Source organism: Kwoniella bestiolae, chromosome 2 (assembly GCF_000512585.2).
Source record: "Kwoniella bestiolae CBS 10118 chromosome 2, complete sequence".
Lineage (NCBI taxonomy): Eukaryota > Fungi > Basidiomycota > Tremellomycetes > Tremellales > Cryptococcaceae > Kwoniella > Kwoniella bestiolae.
Window position 1 is genome coordinate 1079051 of NC_089242.1, and position 13487 is coordinate 1092537.

Below are 13487 nucleotides of genomic sequence, written 5' to 3' on the forward strand. Positions count from 1 at the left end.
GCGGATACAAAAATAGATCAGGGACTGAGACTAACTGGTCTCGGAGTAACATATCCAACGTCGGTCAAAGGCTCATTTGATCGAGTGTCAATACACATGACAGCCTGTCTCAGCTCTGTCGTGCGTTCTAGCAAGTTGCGCGACGAGACCTGAGGGAAAGCTAGGTGCTGTGATGACGTGTTCATTCGATCTGCAATGCTCCTATCGGGTTGAGGCGAGCTCGACTGGCAAGAACCGCGCAACGAGTTGATATGTCTTGTATAAAGGTGTACCAACGAAGCTGCATGACGAAATGAGACCTTCATACAACGATATGTTGGTAGATAATACCATGGGTCGCGAAGTGGTAGTATTATGCGTATATGCAATCACATCTCCAGACACCAAGACATCCTAATCAAGGCTAACTCTGCATCAATAGTACAAATGATGCCTTCATTTCTTCTGTTCTTTCTCTCCCGTCTTTCGCTGCCCATTCATCTCCCTCTTCTTCAACTTCGCCTCGACCCGTTTCCGTCTCACTTCCTCCATCCTTTTGGCTTTCCTAGCGGTATTATCAACAGGCATCTTCGTCCTGATCCCCTTGATGTGTAGATCCGCGTAATGCACACCTGCCATTGGAGTTTTCGCTGTCTTTGTCTCCTTGACTGGATGTGTGATATTACCGTCGTGTATCGAGAGGGAAGATGTGGGTATGGGCAGGGTGATTGAATGTCTGGGTGGATGAAGGACGCTTTTGGGTAGAAGTTTCTGAAGAATGGATATTGATGGGTGTGAATGCTGTTCATTCGGATTCAGCTAATGTGCAAAGAAGATAAGATAGGATATGATGGAGAAGGCAAAACTCACTCTTATACCTAGACAAGCGACTCTCCTTAACCCTACCAACTCCGCAATCTCCTTCTCAACCGCTCCTAATGGCACGACTCGGGCTTCCTCCCTCTCGGATCCAACGACTTCATCAAGCTCAGTAGCCTTTAGTCTAGTCCTGCAAATCTTTGTCAATTGACTATGCTGATACACCAACGTATTGTATGTAGCGCAATATTGTGGGATTGACGACACTAAGGAAGGTGGGTTTATTGACAATAAAGGGACAACGATAAATTCCAGAGATGATGATACCGGCTTCTGTTCTTCATCTGCACCATGTTGATCTGCGAGTTCAGGTTCGGGCGAGGAAGATGGTGATCTGGGTGCGGTAGGTAACAAGTGACTTTGGTAATTGGTTTTCTGCTTTCCTCTGTGAGCGAGAGCGGTCGGAGTGATCTTGCCGTCCAACGCATCGCTCATGATCATCAGGCGGATCTTCAGTTCTGCAATCTGAGATTCTAATGATTTGAGAACTTCGTTGATACCTAGGACCATGTGAGATAAGATTTCGGGTTTGGTAGGTTTATGTGTAGATGATCCGTCTTGTGCCTCTGAGAGGTCTAATCGTGGTTTCTTAGTAGCTGGCTCATTGGAGGTAGGTCCAGAGGAGTTCCGCTTAGATCTTACAGCTTGATCCCCTTCTTTCAAAGCACCATTCACTCCTTTCATGACTTCATCCTCTCCATCTTTGTCTGATACCTCTTGATCCTTCTTATTCTTGTCCTTTCGCATGATCTTTCGGTTTATTCGCTTCTCCCGTTGATGACATCTCGCTCTTGATACGTGGTAATCCGCAATTTCGGATGGTATGAGTTCCTTTAGAGCGTGTAAAGTAGCGGTCTGAAAATGTTTAGGAATGTTTGGCCTATATAAAGTACACTTGAGAAGTCAACTCACTCCCGGATACGGTATAGGTGCGAATGATTTTGGGGACAGATCAAGTGAATTGGACGGACCACGGGAAGAACATACCAAGTAGTTGTCAACGGACTGGCCAGAACAGCTTTCACCACCTCTTTGCTCATCCCTGCTCTATCTCCCCCATCTTGACCAGTCTTGTCCTTGATTTTGTCCTTCTTCGATTGGGCTCGTATGGTTTGGGTGGAATCGTGAGTTACCGCTTTGACGGGAATGTTTTCGGATTTAGGGTTGGATGACCCAGTAGCTGTTTTCGTGGAGGGGGCCATTCTGAGATTCTACTCCTCTACAAGACTTACTCGGTCCCTCCAGTGTAGTGATATTTCAAGCTATACCATGTCCATGTATACGTCCATGTTAAGCAAAAGCAATAATCACCAAATTCCAGCTTGGATTTCAACATTTCGACATTTCAGATTCATCTCGTCAAAACACAAAGCGCGTGTCCTCCACATGGTTTTACTCTCATCATGGATCTAGTGCCACATCGGTATTATTGCTTGCAAGCCAGGAAACTCCGCACCTCATGGCAAATTTCACCAAAGTGTGCTCACTCGTTGCTTGCTGCTCACTGCATACTGGTTTAACGTTGATATTCCCCTTATTGCTGCATACTCTTGTTCCTTCTACCATCCTCACCAAAAAAAGCCCTTTTGCTCACCGGATACTCTATACGGCTGTCTAAGTAAGGACACACCCGCACTGAGTTAGCAAAAGCCCTTTTCAGCTCATACATCCTTATTCTCTACACTCCACAGAAAAACCACCCAAAACAAACCCAAAATCAGTCAAAATGGTTCGAGCTTCCGTACTCAACGATGCCCTTGTATGTGGATTTCTGTTTGGTATAGTTGTGTGAGGAACAGAAGGAGGATGGTGAGACGAGAGAGGTTGAGGGGGCGAATAGATGGAAGAAGGCGGAGTAGAGAATGCGAAGGAACAGGCCGGGGATGAGGAGAAACTTGCAAGAGGGAATGGCGCTAACTCATCGTATGTCACAGAACAACATCGTCAACGCCGAGAGACGAGGAAAGAGACAAGTTCTCATCAGACCTTCCTCAAAGGTAGTTATCAAGGTGCTCTCCGTCATGCAAAAGCACGGTGAGTGTTTTTACCTGTTATTCGTACCCATATTTCATTCTCATTAAATCATTCATATTACACCCGGAGTATAACTGCCTTTACACGTTACTCCTACCGAGGCGAGGCTTTAAGTCTCCGGAATATCCATCTATTTCCCTTCTTTCTTTCATCTTGATGATATGCGATTCGAGGCCGCATGGCCAGTTTTGATAAATATCACCTACCATCACGAGAGAAGGGAACATCCCATTACATCTGCATCCGGTGCATTATGTTGATACAGTTGAATGAATATAGGTTACATTGGTGAATTCGAGATCATCGATGACCACCGAGGTGGAAAGGTCGTTATCCAACTTAACGGTCGATTGAACAAATGTGGTGTTATCTCCCCCCGATTCAACATCGCCGTTGACTCTAGTGAGTACACATCCCACTTTGATTAGATACTCCAGGTTCATGTAGATTATGATATTGACTTTGTTACCTCTCCTTCCTTCAGTCGAACAATGGGTTGCCCTCCTCCTCCCCGCTCGATCTTTCGGTAAGATCATCCTCACCACCTCTGCCGGTATCATGGACCACCAAGAAGCCAGAAACAAGCACGTCGGTGGTAAGATCCTTGCCTTCGTCTACTAGATCAGCAGGATGTTTTATGCATTGAGGTTTTAGGGTACAGCTTCTTTTTCCTCTCCAGTGATTGCAGGTCTTTTCAGCTTATGCCTGGTTCTTGAGAGCGCTCTTGCGAAGATTCATAACCACACATCCTTTGTCTGTTGATCCTTTGACCTATCGAACTTCGTGTCAGACCGAATACTGAGCTGGAACTGGAAGAGTCGCGTTATTGACACGAACGCTTACCCTCCCACCGAGATGTTCGGATCACGTTCTTCAGGGCACCGATCAGGAGCTTGCTCAGCGACTTCGTCCGACTTGGTCGGTTGATCCTCACGCTGATCACGCGAGACAAGCCACGTATAAGTCTAGACTTTCAGCGGAGAATGAACATAATGCGATCTTCGAAGGTCCCTCCTATCATATCAGGTAGGTTCGAGGAGAGGAAATGAAGGGAACGAAGATTGATATGCGTTTGAACGCTACGCGTATCTTCAGACTGTCCCCTGAGGATAGAATATCGACTCGATTATTCGAAGCGTACGTAAATCGCACATATTCTCTCGGAGAGAGATCGAATCCCCTCTATACATTGGTCTCACAAGAAACAAAAACAAAAATATCCTCATTTTGCCTTCATATACCTGTATACCGACTTTACTCCTCACTCGATCGTAAACCATACGAAAGATGGACGATTCTCCTCCTCACGCACAAGGAGGGGACGTCCCCGGCAACAAGCAAGAAGACGATGATTTCTCCTCAGTTGACGGATGCGACAGCGACGGTGAGAGGATCCCCAGTGAGGCGTACGGTACACGCGTACCTCACAAGGACTCATCAGGGCTCCTTCTGGATCGCTCAACCGCAAAGACATTGACCAAGCAAGTTTCGAGATTGGGTATGGACGCAATATCAACAGCTGCCAACGCAATAGCAGGAACAGCCACCGTAGCTCACCGGTCAGTCAGCGATCTTCGTTCTTTCCTTGTTCCCCCCGTCAGCACCGGGATAAGAGATACAAATGGATCGATCAAGGGGGATAACAGGTGGTGGATTCATCTTCACGGAGATGCTAGGCTCCGTACCAACCTGTTGGAAAAATTGGTACGACCGTACAATACCTCGACGCGTTCTTTCTATCCATGCCGTGAAGAAGAGCCGGAAGAGCAGATAGATAAATGGAGTGCATGGAAATTTGATAGATCCGAATGTCGAATTGCCTACACTGAAGTCTCAAGACCATACTCCAACACGCCTTTGGCCATTCCCGACGAGCTGTTGAATGCGACATGCATTTGCGGGGATGAGATGATGTTGAAGAACAGACAGGACAATGAAGAGTCGAAGGAATATTTAAACGGCGAAAGATGGTTTTATACGATGTTGACGTATGATGAAAAAGGAAAGGAGCAGAAGAGATTCGCAAGGATGAAACATCGATATGAACTTGGTAGATTCACGGGGGGAGTGACGGATGGGTTCGAACTTGCCAATAGTGTTGAGGGTAGATGCCCAGACGACAGTACGGATGTGGAAGGCTTCATACAGGCGTTGGAAAAGGCTCCGCCTCTCAAATCGTCCTCGTTTGTCAGTGCGGCGAATAAGATGGTGGAGATACCCCCTAAGATGGACGTGGACGATCAATTTTCTGCGGAGAACGCCAGCAACGAGGTAAAGGACAAGCAAGAGGGGGAAGGGGAAGAGGAGAGTCAAACTTCGTGTTTCTCTTCTCGAGCACACGAGCTTTTGGACGGCAATGAGGATGAGGATGATCCGATATTCCACTTGGATCGGGGCAACACGCCGAATTAGGTGTTCACTTGGACTTGAGACAGTGACGCACGCAAGGGAGTATGTAGAAACAAAGGTCATTCGTGAGACATATAGTAGCTACAATATCTAGGTCGTGTATATATGTGTTGATAGGAATTGATACAAGTGTAAATGGAATGTGATAATTGCTGTAGTATTTGGCCCTTAACAACATGGGATAGGGATAATACAGATATCGCATCTGCAACGCAAAAAGAGATGATCAGCTGCCAATCTCACCTCACCGCAGATGGTCAATGAGTGAACTTACCGACATGGGAGGATCGCTATTGCCGCAAAGGACATTGCGTCAGTATGCTGAACGATTCTACATGGGTCTGAAATCATACTGGGAGATCATGGGACTCACGTAAACCGCAGAAATGACCTATTCAGCCGGTTAGGACATGTCAGCCTCTTGATCTCGGGTCATATGATGCACACCGTCGCTCGAGACCATTGACATACCTGGACAACCACCCCTCAATCGCATAGTCTCTTCCGTCTGCTTACTCTCCTCTGAACCTGCTGACTTGGCATCTAGTCGCAATACAACCCAGTCAGTATGGTATTCCCTGAGCTAATCCTAACACGGTGATGTTTGTACCCACTCATCATAGTCTTTGCAGAAGGTTGTTTGGCCACATAGTGTTGTTCGATGGAGGGTTGAGCTTGGAGGGTTGGAGAAGGAGTGTTGAGTTGATATGACATGGTGGTGTTGATATAGGTGCTGAAATAGTGAATATCAAGTAGTGAAGGGGTGTATGATATGACAGCTAGATAAGTTATCAATGGTAGTGGAGATAACAAAATATGTATATGAATGTAAAGACGGTTTGCTCAAAATAGACCAAAAAAGACCAAAACATGCACAACGACACCGCAAACATTCAATCGCAGCTTGAATCTGAATTATGATGGTGATGACGTCAGGTCTGACTGAGACCACGTGCAACTGCAACAACCCTTGGATCCTATACTCTACATAACACATGTGTTCCTCACTATGATATTATCAATCACGCATATGCCAGCCCTACATGTAGAGAAGCAGGATCAATACGATTCAACTAACATCGCAATGATGATCACTCACCCCCCAATATCCCCCTACACCAGTCTTACCAGGTAATCTACCATAAAGCGGATACCCCGTCAACATCCCTCCAACACCATAGTACCTCCTCCAAGACGCAGCGGTATTATCAATCCCCGTTCCTACACCCCATGCGAGCGGAGTATCGAGCGGGTGAGGCATGCCCATGAGCTTTGAGCTTATAAATATAAGCGGTGACAAGGGTTGGGAGAGCAGGAGACAATAGAACGACGTACCCCCGCTCCAAAGCCTACGTTCGGTCCTGCAAATCGAGTTTTCACAGCTGGGAAGACACCTAGTCTGCCTCCTCCTGGTAGGGTCATGGTGGGGAATGGTATCCTACATCAAAGCACCAGATCAACACCCGACCTAACAATGAAGAGAGATAGGGAGAAGAAGGGGAATTGAGCACTCACTCTTGGGGGTTGACATAGGGATGATGGATTTGATGAGGAGCAATATTCATCGGCACTACATGGTGAATGACAACGGTTTTCATCAGGACAATCCTGAAGACTTTGATTGATTCAAGAAGGATATGATGAATGGTCTACATCACTCACTTTTGGCGATGTTATCAGACCGACCTACCTCGTCTCGAAGCAAACTTGACGTGGATCGATATCAAAATGGATTTGAGTTGTCTTTGGAAATTGGTTGGAGGAAGTTCATGGACTGAGCATGCTTTCAGCCTCAACCTTGATGAAGTTAGAAGATCATACAATAATCAGAAGATTGTACTCCTTTGTGCTCACTCCACTCAAACTTCGAAAGTCCAAAGTAACTACACTCCGATCTTGGCCTTCTGCTCGGTCGATGCTCAAAGGGATCCCTTTCGATCATACCTTTACCAAAGGCATCCTAATTTATATGCTCTTCAAACCTTTGTGGGACTTCGAACCAACAATGAACCATATGGTATAGCATAGAATATCAACCGCAAAGCACCGGGCTTTATACGTTTCTCCGCAAATTCTAGCTGATGTAATCTAACGAATCATATACACACGCTAATGTCTCGTAACTTTCTATGACCTTGGTATCTACCAGCCGAAAGTCTCGTTATGTACCTATGATCATATACACTGACATCAGTATAACGTCCACCCAAGGGCTGCTTCTTGACACTTACTGTAATCCCCCCAATATCCCTTTTGTCCTTCCAAGATACACTCCTAACCGCCAAGTTAGCACCATCAATGAGCCGTCTAGGCTGTCGTCCACAACATTGTCAGCCTCGAACTGCGCCCGCTTACTAACGATATGAATGTGAAACGCATACTAACCCCACAAACACCAACAATCATCCCACAACTGCCCACTCCAGGCGCGCAGCTCATACTCAAAATATCGCTCCTCGTCTTCCCTACTCCCTCTCTCAGGACCGTCGGCAAATCCGGTCGTGCAGTGACGAACCTTATACTTCCCTGTGTGAATGTCTCTCTACGGAAAGAGCGGGAGATGTAGATCGTGATGAGGGGTTTGAAGATTGTTTGACACGCTCGGGAATTGAGGTCTTCCAGGTGATTAAGCAGGGACAGAGCGTGCTCTATGATATTCCTTTATGAGCTATTCTACTATCTTGATTGATTACTGAGCGAAGAGATAGTTGGCTTACCATAGGTTTTGACGACCCATACGAAGTGGACGGTGCTCGCTCTCAAGTGCCCCTCTTCGGCCTTCCTAATTACGTCTTCGAACATTCCTAGAGAGTAGGTGATCCCGCTCCCTCCGGCGATCAACATGATACCTGAATAACTAGCGAAGACGGTCGAGCATGGTCCTCCCTGTTCACCCATTTAGAATTAGCTAAAACATCTTATCTTCAAGCATCACTCCAAAGGTGTGGGCTGGACTCACGTACGGTCCCTCAACTAGGACTTTACAATTCCTTCCCAAAACCTCTTCAACCCTTTCAACCAGGTTCATATCCCTCTTATCCTCCTGAGAAAAGTCAACCTCATTCATCCCATCGTCCTTTTCCGGTGACGGTGATACGGATAATCGAACTACACCACCCCTCAATGCGAAATCATACAGATTTCTAGTCCAATCCCCCGCTTTCTTCACTATCAACACCAACTCGCCTCCTTCTCCTGAACCGATAGTAAATGGGTGGTTCTCCAACCACGCCATACCGCCCATCTCCCTCAAAGCGGGAACACGGATAAAGACATGTTGACCTGCTCTCCAGCCTGATCGGAGGGGGAGGATGATTTGTGTCGATCCGGAAGATAAGTCGCTCGAGGGGGCGGGGAAAGCGATGATTTTAGCGGGGACGACACGGGTCTTGAGGATTAGTCGGAGGATCAGATCTTTCGTATATAAGAGGAGGCAGATCGTTCTATAGTTTATTAATATACCAGTAAGCACACGTCTCTCTTCAGCGCCAAGGTGTAGGAAGGACATGGTCGACTCACGCAAATAACCCGGTATAGGGCTTATGGAACATCAACGCTACGATAGCAGTCACGAAGCCTATCCAGTGAGAAGCCCAGAACAGCCCGTACATCCTCTTTCGAATTATCGGGATGGAAGTCAAGCCGATGAATGCGAAAGCTGACCAGGCGACTATACCGGCCATGATGAATGGTTTTTGCGATGCTTCGGACACGTAGGTGATACCACCTTTCTTCAGCCATTTGACCACTATGTTATGGTGTACAATAGTGTTAGCTATTGAGACACGAACGAGAGGGAAATGGCACCTACAATATCCACCAGCATGGAAGGTTGATGCAATACTATTCAGTCAGATACCAATTAGGGCAAGCTCACGAACCAAGCAGAGGAAGAGGGAGAGCGAATACTTACAAGATGCATCGGCCCACGAATCTGCAGTAGGATGGTCAGCGATAAGGCAAAGTGACGAGGTGACACTCCACTCACCGATGCAAGAAATTCAATTTCTCATAACCCTTTCCAACGAGATACCCAATCCAATTCACCTTGCCAGCAAGGAGGAAGACGATTGGTAGCTAGTCGATCGATGAGTGTTAGTATTTGGAAGGTTTACAAACACTTCAGAGAATACATTTACTCACCTGATTGGTAGCTACGAACCCTGATCGTACCGTCTCAGTTACGACACTACCCCTCACGTCAGCTCAAGTCACCTCAATACTACAGGTTCCCCCCCCCCCACACAAAACACTCACTTGCAGTTGTAGAACAAAGCCAAAGCGATCAAACCAGCCCAAAGGAGACATACGAAGGTCTGGCCTAGCGTATAGCTCAACAGGGGTATGGAGGCGTCCAGCCAGTGTCCCAGGGGTATCACACTACTTAACGAGGGAAGGCTTCTGGGCGGGTTGGTCTTCCTGATCAGCCTCTCAGATGAGGGTGAAGGGTAGGTATTGAAACTTCGTAGTGGCGTAGCGGTGGTGGGAGTCTGATAGGTCGGTGAAGGGTATATTGGCGAACCTTCGGAATTGGGAAACTGAGGTACCGAGGTGGAAACGAAGGTGGATGCTCTTGATCTGGCGGTAATAGGAGTTTGAGCCAATGCGAAACCCCCCGTAACGACGTTGGGAGAGGTTGAAGGAGGTTTCGAAGATAGTTTGATGCCGTTGAATAGTTCTCCGCCTTTCGAGTTGGAGGCGAGTCGGTAGATGAATTTGGGTAGGTTGGAGAAGAAGAAGAACCCGAAGAGGATGAGTACCAGTATTGAGATGAAGAGGGGCGGGACTTCTTCAGGGTTCGAGAGGATCTCGAAGGGGTGTTCGGCATCTACCCCTCCCCAGGCTGCTCTCTTCGATATGAATGAGGAGGAGAGGTTGTATGTGGGAGAGGTGGACTCGGGGTTCAAGTATGACATTTTGAGTGGGATTGTTAGGTGTTTGGTGGATGTAACAGTGTAAGGTAAGTGGCTGAAGCTGACCTAGGGGATGGTACACAGTATACTCGACCTGCAAGTATATCGTTTCCTTAATCAAGTTTCGTCAATGTACAAAGCCCTATGAAGGTCGGGCGAATGTGAGTATAGGGGTTAATGTGTTATATGAGTAATTGGGTGGAGTAGGATGAGAGATGAGAAAGGGGTGTGAAGGAATGGTAAAGAGAATGAATCGTCGATCATCCTCTTATCGGTCTATATATATATATCGTCATAAGTAGAAACCCAGAAGAAAGGGTAACTCAATCAGTGGATTATGGAAGATTGGAGTTCGGATTGGTATGATCTACCGCTGGTGATCGATAATTGATAAAGTATAACCATGAGTTCTCGGTCCGACTATCCTTGTATGGTATGAGGCGTCATATGAAACCGAGGTCATTGCGTATTGTATGGACGCAAATCCTTTCTGCAATGTTGTCATATCAGTGTTGGGATTGAATAATCCATCATCTACCGGTATATATCCCCCTTGGCAAGTCGCAGTTGAGTGTAGCTCCATCACAAAGGACAAGAGAAGAAGGATGGATAGATGGATGGATTGATGGATTGGAAGGGGAGATGAAAGAAGATTGGTTTCATCTTACATTAACGTTCCTTTCCCACATTTCATCCCATCAATTGTTCCTAGTCTAGTCAGTAGTCAGTGTTGCTTCGAGATGCACTTCTGCAAAGTCAGGTATCGAGAGTGATAGTAATCATAAAACGTTCGAGACTTGCTCTATTACTGCGAACAACTGCAGTAGTATCAGGCGCTGTACCGCGGAAGCAAATGATGAAGACTTCCCGTAGCATCATCGCCTCTCGTGTGTGCTTATACATCACACCTGTACAAAACACATAATAGACAAACAATCAATCACATTGCGATGGATTCATCTGGATGCACTCAGTTGATACATGCACGATTGCTCCGATGTCTCAAATTGACTTGGCGACCAACTCGTCACACTCCGTTGCATATACGTTGTACGGACACCCGGAAAGGAGGAATAGAAAGGACGCAAGCGATACACATCCGACCGCCGCTCAGATGAATGCAGAGATCAAGGAATATCCTACGATCCGAATAGATAGGAAAGGGATAAAGCCATACATATACAAGCCACAGTTACCAAATGGTATTGATACTAGTGGATTGTATATTTGCATCTGTGTGTCAGCCACAACCGATGCGTGAGAATGTAGAACTGGTCAGTCTGATTACCATCATTGCCAAGGTATATCCTGCTCTGATATCGGATCCAATCCACTTCAAGCTAGATTGGAACCTTTTGACCTATCCACCTCAGAGCAATTTTGAATCTCGCTCATCGGAAAGGGGTCAGCGTGATAACACGAATCGATTGATCAGTAAAAAGTGGAATTTCATATTATTGCATACCGAGATACTCTGATATGGCGCGACAGCACTCGACTGAGCATACTCCCATTTCTCTGTTTTACTGCGAATGCTACAATCCCCAAGAACCAGGTTCCTTCTTCTCTCCTCCTATCGCACCACTTCCAACATTCGTCTGATTTTGATTTTGATTTTGATTTTGACCCCTCCTATCCCTTCCTCCTCCCCAGTGTCCTCTTCCCTCCCCACGGTCCCTGTCGTACGTGTGTTCCCTATGAGCATGCGTGTGATTATGGTGAGAATGATGTTGATGTTGATGTTGTCTATGATTGTGGTGATGGGATGGTTCGTTCTGAGTTTGGTCGTGATTGTTGTTGTTGGTGATGTTATTGGCGTTGGTGTTGTTGAATGGAGGTTTGGAGGTCGCCTCGAGTAATGCTCGGTTGGCACGGTATTCGCAGGAAGTCGAGGAGGGGAGACTGAGCAGGGAGAGAATCTTTTCTCTATTCGGGTTAAACGAGAATCGTGACGTCAGTGTATGTTGGTACGGTATGATTGATATATGATCAGTAGAGATAGCTGGGGTGCGGGGAGTTTATACACATCTCTTATCACAGAGGAGAAAGACCGGACTTGAAGTGATTTGACAAAAGCAGCACTATACTCACCTCAGAGCCCCACTCCTGACACTATCACTCTCCTCTTCTACCCATACACTCAAGATATCCTCTGCCTGCCTCACACTCAACACACATCCTACGACATTATCTGTTTCATCGAACTGGTCGCCTATGAGCGCCAAAAGCAGGTTTTCGAATAGTAACGGCGTAATAGGGTGAACGAGACGAATGGTGAATTTACCCCCGCTGAACAGTAACTAGGATTAGTATCGTAGCCGCGGAAAGACAGATGAGACAAAATATCGTGCCCGTCAGTTCAATACTCACTCTCGCATCTCCTCCCACACTCCAGGTCTTCCAATCCTACTTACAAACACCAAGATGTCCGTCACTGGCGGTAATTCATTGGGAGGGGTGATGTGAGAATATAGGTGGAGGAATGACTCGATCTATGCAACATACCACATAGCCTGTCAGCTTGGAGGGTTTCCTCGTGTGTGATAGAGTAAGGAAGCCACCACGTACAGATCCAAAAGTAGCTACTTTCCTAATTTCCTTCTCGTATTCGACCTTCGCACCTGGTGGTCGATGGACATACGATATAGACCAGCTAAATTCTTGCAAGTCAGCTTTTCTATCCTCATATGTATCTGATGTTTTTACAACCACATATGTATATGTACGATGACTGGATCTCACTCACTCCTGCCTTAATGGATGTCTCCCCGAAGCTGGACTAGGCGCATTCGAATTTGTTTTGCCCACACTCAAGGATAATCTGGCTGATCCGGATAAAGAGGTTGTACGACGTGTTGGGACATTGCCTTGAGCCATTATAAGAAATAAATCGTGTGATTATAGATGTTCGTCCGAGGGCAGTGTGATGGAGATAGGGTGAAGGATGGTCGGAGTGGTTAATGGATTGCTGAAGATACAATTTTCGAGTTTTCCACTGATATTCCTTGCAGATGAGTTGGAGGTGGAAGCGTTTCTTTCTCGTTAATATTGATGCTGAGAGACGAGTGCTGCTTGATGATGTTGGTGTGTAGCAACGGTAATGAGTATTCTATGGTTGTGCTATGTTCTATTTGGTACGAGGATAATAATGATGATGATGAATTTTCGACTTTTCATGCATTCCTTCATCTTCGATCATATCATCTCACAAGTCGGTCACGAGCACCAAATTAGGCCCGCGTACATGGCCTCAAGTGCCTAAACGGGATTTGA

At 46.4% G+C, this 13487-nt stretch overlaps 7 protein-coding genes across 7 annotated transcripts; 2 read left to right on the plus strand and 5 right to left on the minus strand.

The window, feature by feature from the left end:
- Positions 1 to 435: 435 nt before the first annotated feature.
- I302_103544 (uncharacterized protein) lies at positions 436 to 2060 on the minus strand (the record flags this gene model as incomplete). Its single annotated transcript, XM_019188911.1, has 3 exons — positions 436 to 780; positions 850 to 1738; positions 1846 to 2060. The coding sequence occupies 3 exons, from the start codon at positions 2058 to 2060 to the stop codon at positions 436 to 438; spliced, it is 1449 nt and encodes a 482-aa protein (XP_019048473.1).
- A 524-nt stretch (positions 2061 to 2584) lies between these two features.
- I302_103545 (40S ribosomal protein uS8) lies at positions 2585 to 3513 on the plus strand (the record flags this gene model as incomplete). Its single annotated transcript, XM_019188912.2, has 4 exons — positions 2585 to 2617; positions 2793 to 2892; positions 3172 to 3294; positions 3377 to 3513. 4 exons carry the CDS (start codon positions 2585 to 2587, stop codon positions 3511 to 3513), a joined length of 393 nt encoding a protein of 130 aa, XP_019048474.2.
- A 666-nt stretch (positions 3514 to 4179) lies between these two features.
- I302_103546 (uncharacterized protein) lies at positions 4180 to 5304 on the plus strand (the record flags this gene model as incomplete). The annotated part of the gene is made up of 1 exon (XM_019188913.1): positions 4180 to 5304. One exon carries the CDS (start codon positions 4180 to 4182, stop codon positions 5302 to 5304), a length of 1125 nt encoding a protein of 374 aa, XP_019048475.1.
- Positions 5305 to 5469: 165 nt separating this feature from the next.
- On the minus strand, positions 5470 to 6015 carry I302_103547 (uncharacterized protein; the record flags this gene model as incomplete). Its single annotated transcript, XM_019188914.1, has 5 exons — positions 5470 to 5506; positions 5576 to 5591; positions 5675 to 5692; positions 5773 to 5844; positions 5916 to 6015. 5 exons carry the CDS (start codon positions 6013 to 6015, stop codon positions 5470 to 5472), a joined length of 243 nt encoding a protein of 80 aa, XP_019048476.1.
- A 304-nt stretch (positions 6016 to 6319) lies between these two features.
- Positions 6320 to 6866, minus strand: I302_103548 (uncharacterized protein; the record flags this gene model as incomplete). Its single annotated transcript, XM_019188915.2, has 4 exons — positions 6320 to 6340; positions 6401 to 6571; positions 6637 to 6739; positions 6817 to 6866. 4 exons carry the CDS (start codon positions 6864 to 6866, stop codon positions 6320 to 6322), a joined length of 345 nt encoding a protein of 114 aa, XP_019048477.2.
- Positions 6867 to 7443: 577 nt separating this feature from the next.
- Positions 7444 to 10217, minus strand: I302_103549 (uncharacterized protein; the record flags this gene model as incomplete). The annotated part of the gene is made up of 11 exons (XM_065869687.1): positions 7444 to 7470; positions 7533 to 7613; positions 7687 to 7949; positions 8019 to 8187; positions 8261 to 8744; positions 8821 to 9049; positions 9113 to 9144; positions 9215 to 9235; positions 9290 to 9378; positions 9445 to 9490; positions 9559 to 10217. 11 exons carry the CDS (start codon positions 10215 to 10217, stop codon positions 7444 to 7446), a joined length of 2100 nt encoding a protein of 699 aa, XP_065725759.1.
- A 1532-nt stretch (positions 10218 to 11749) lies between these two features.
- I302_103550 (uncharacterized protein) lies at positions 11750 to 13091 on the minus strand (the record flags this gene model as incomplete). Its single annotated transcript, XM_019188918.2, has 5 exons — positions 11750 to 12140; positions 12306 to 12503; positions 12585 to 12706; positions 12783 to 12867; positions 12961 to 13091. 5 exons carry the CDS (start codon positions 13089 to 13091, stop codon positions 11750 to 11752), a joined length of 927 nt encoding a protein of 308 aa, XP_019048480.2.
- Positions 13092 to 13487: the final 396 nt, after the last annotated feature.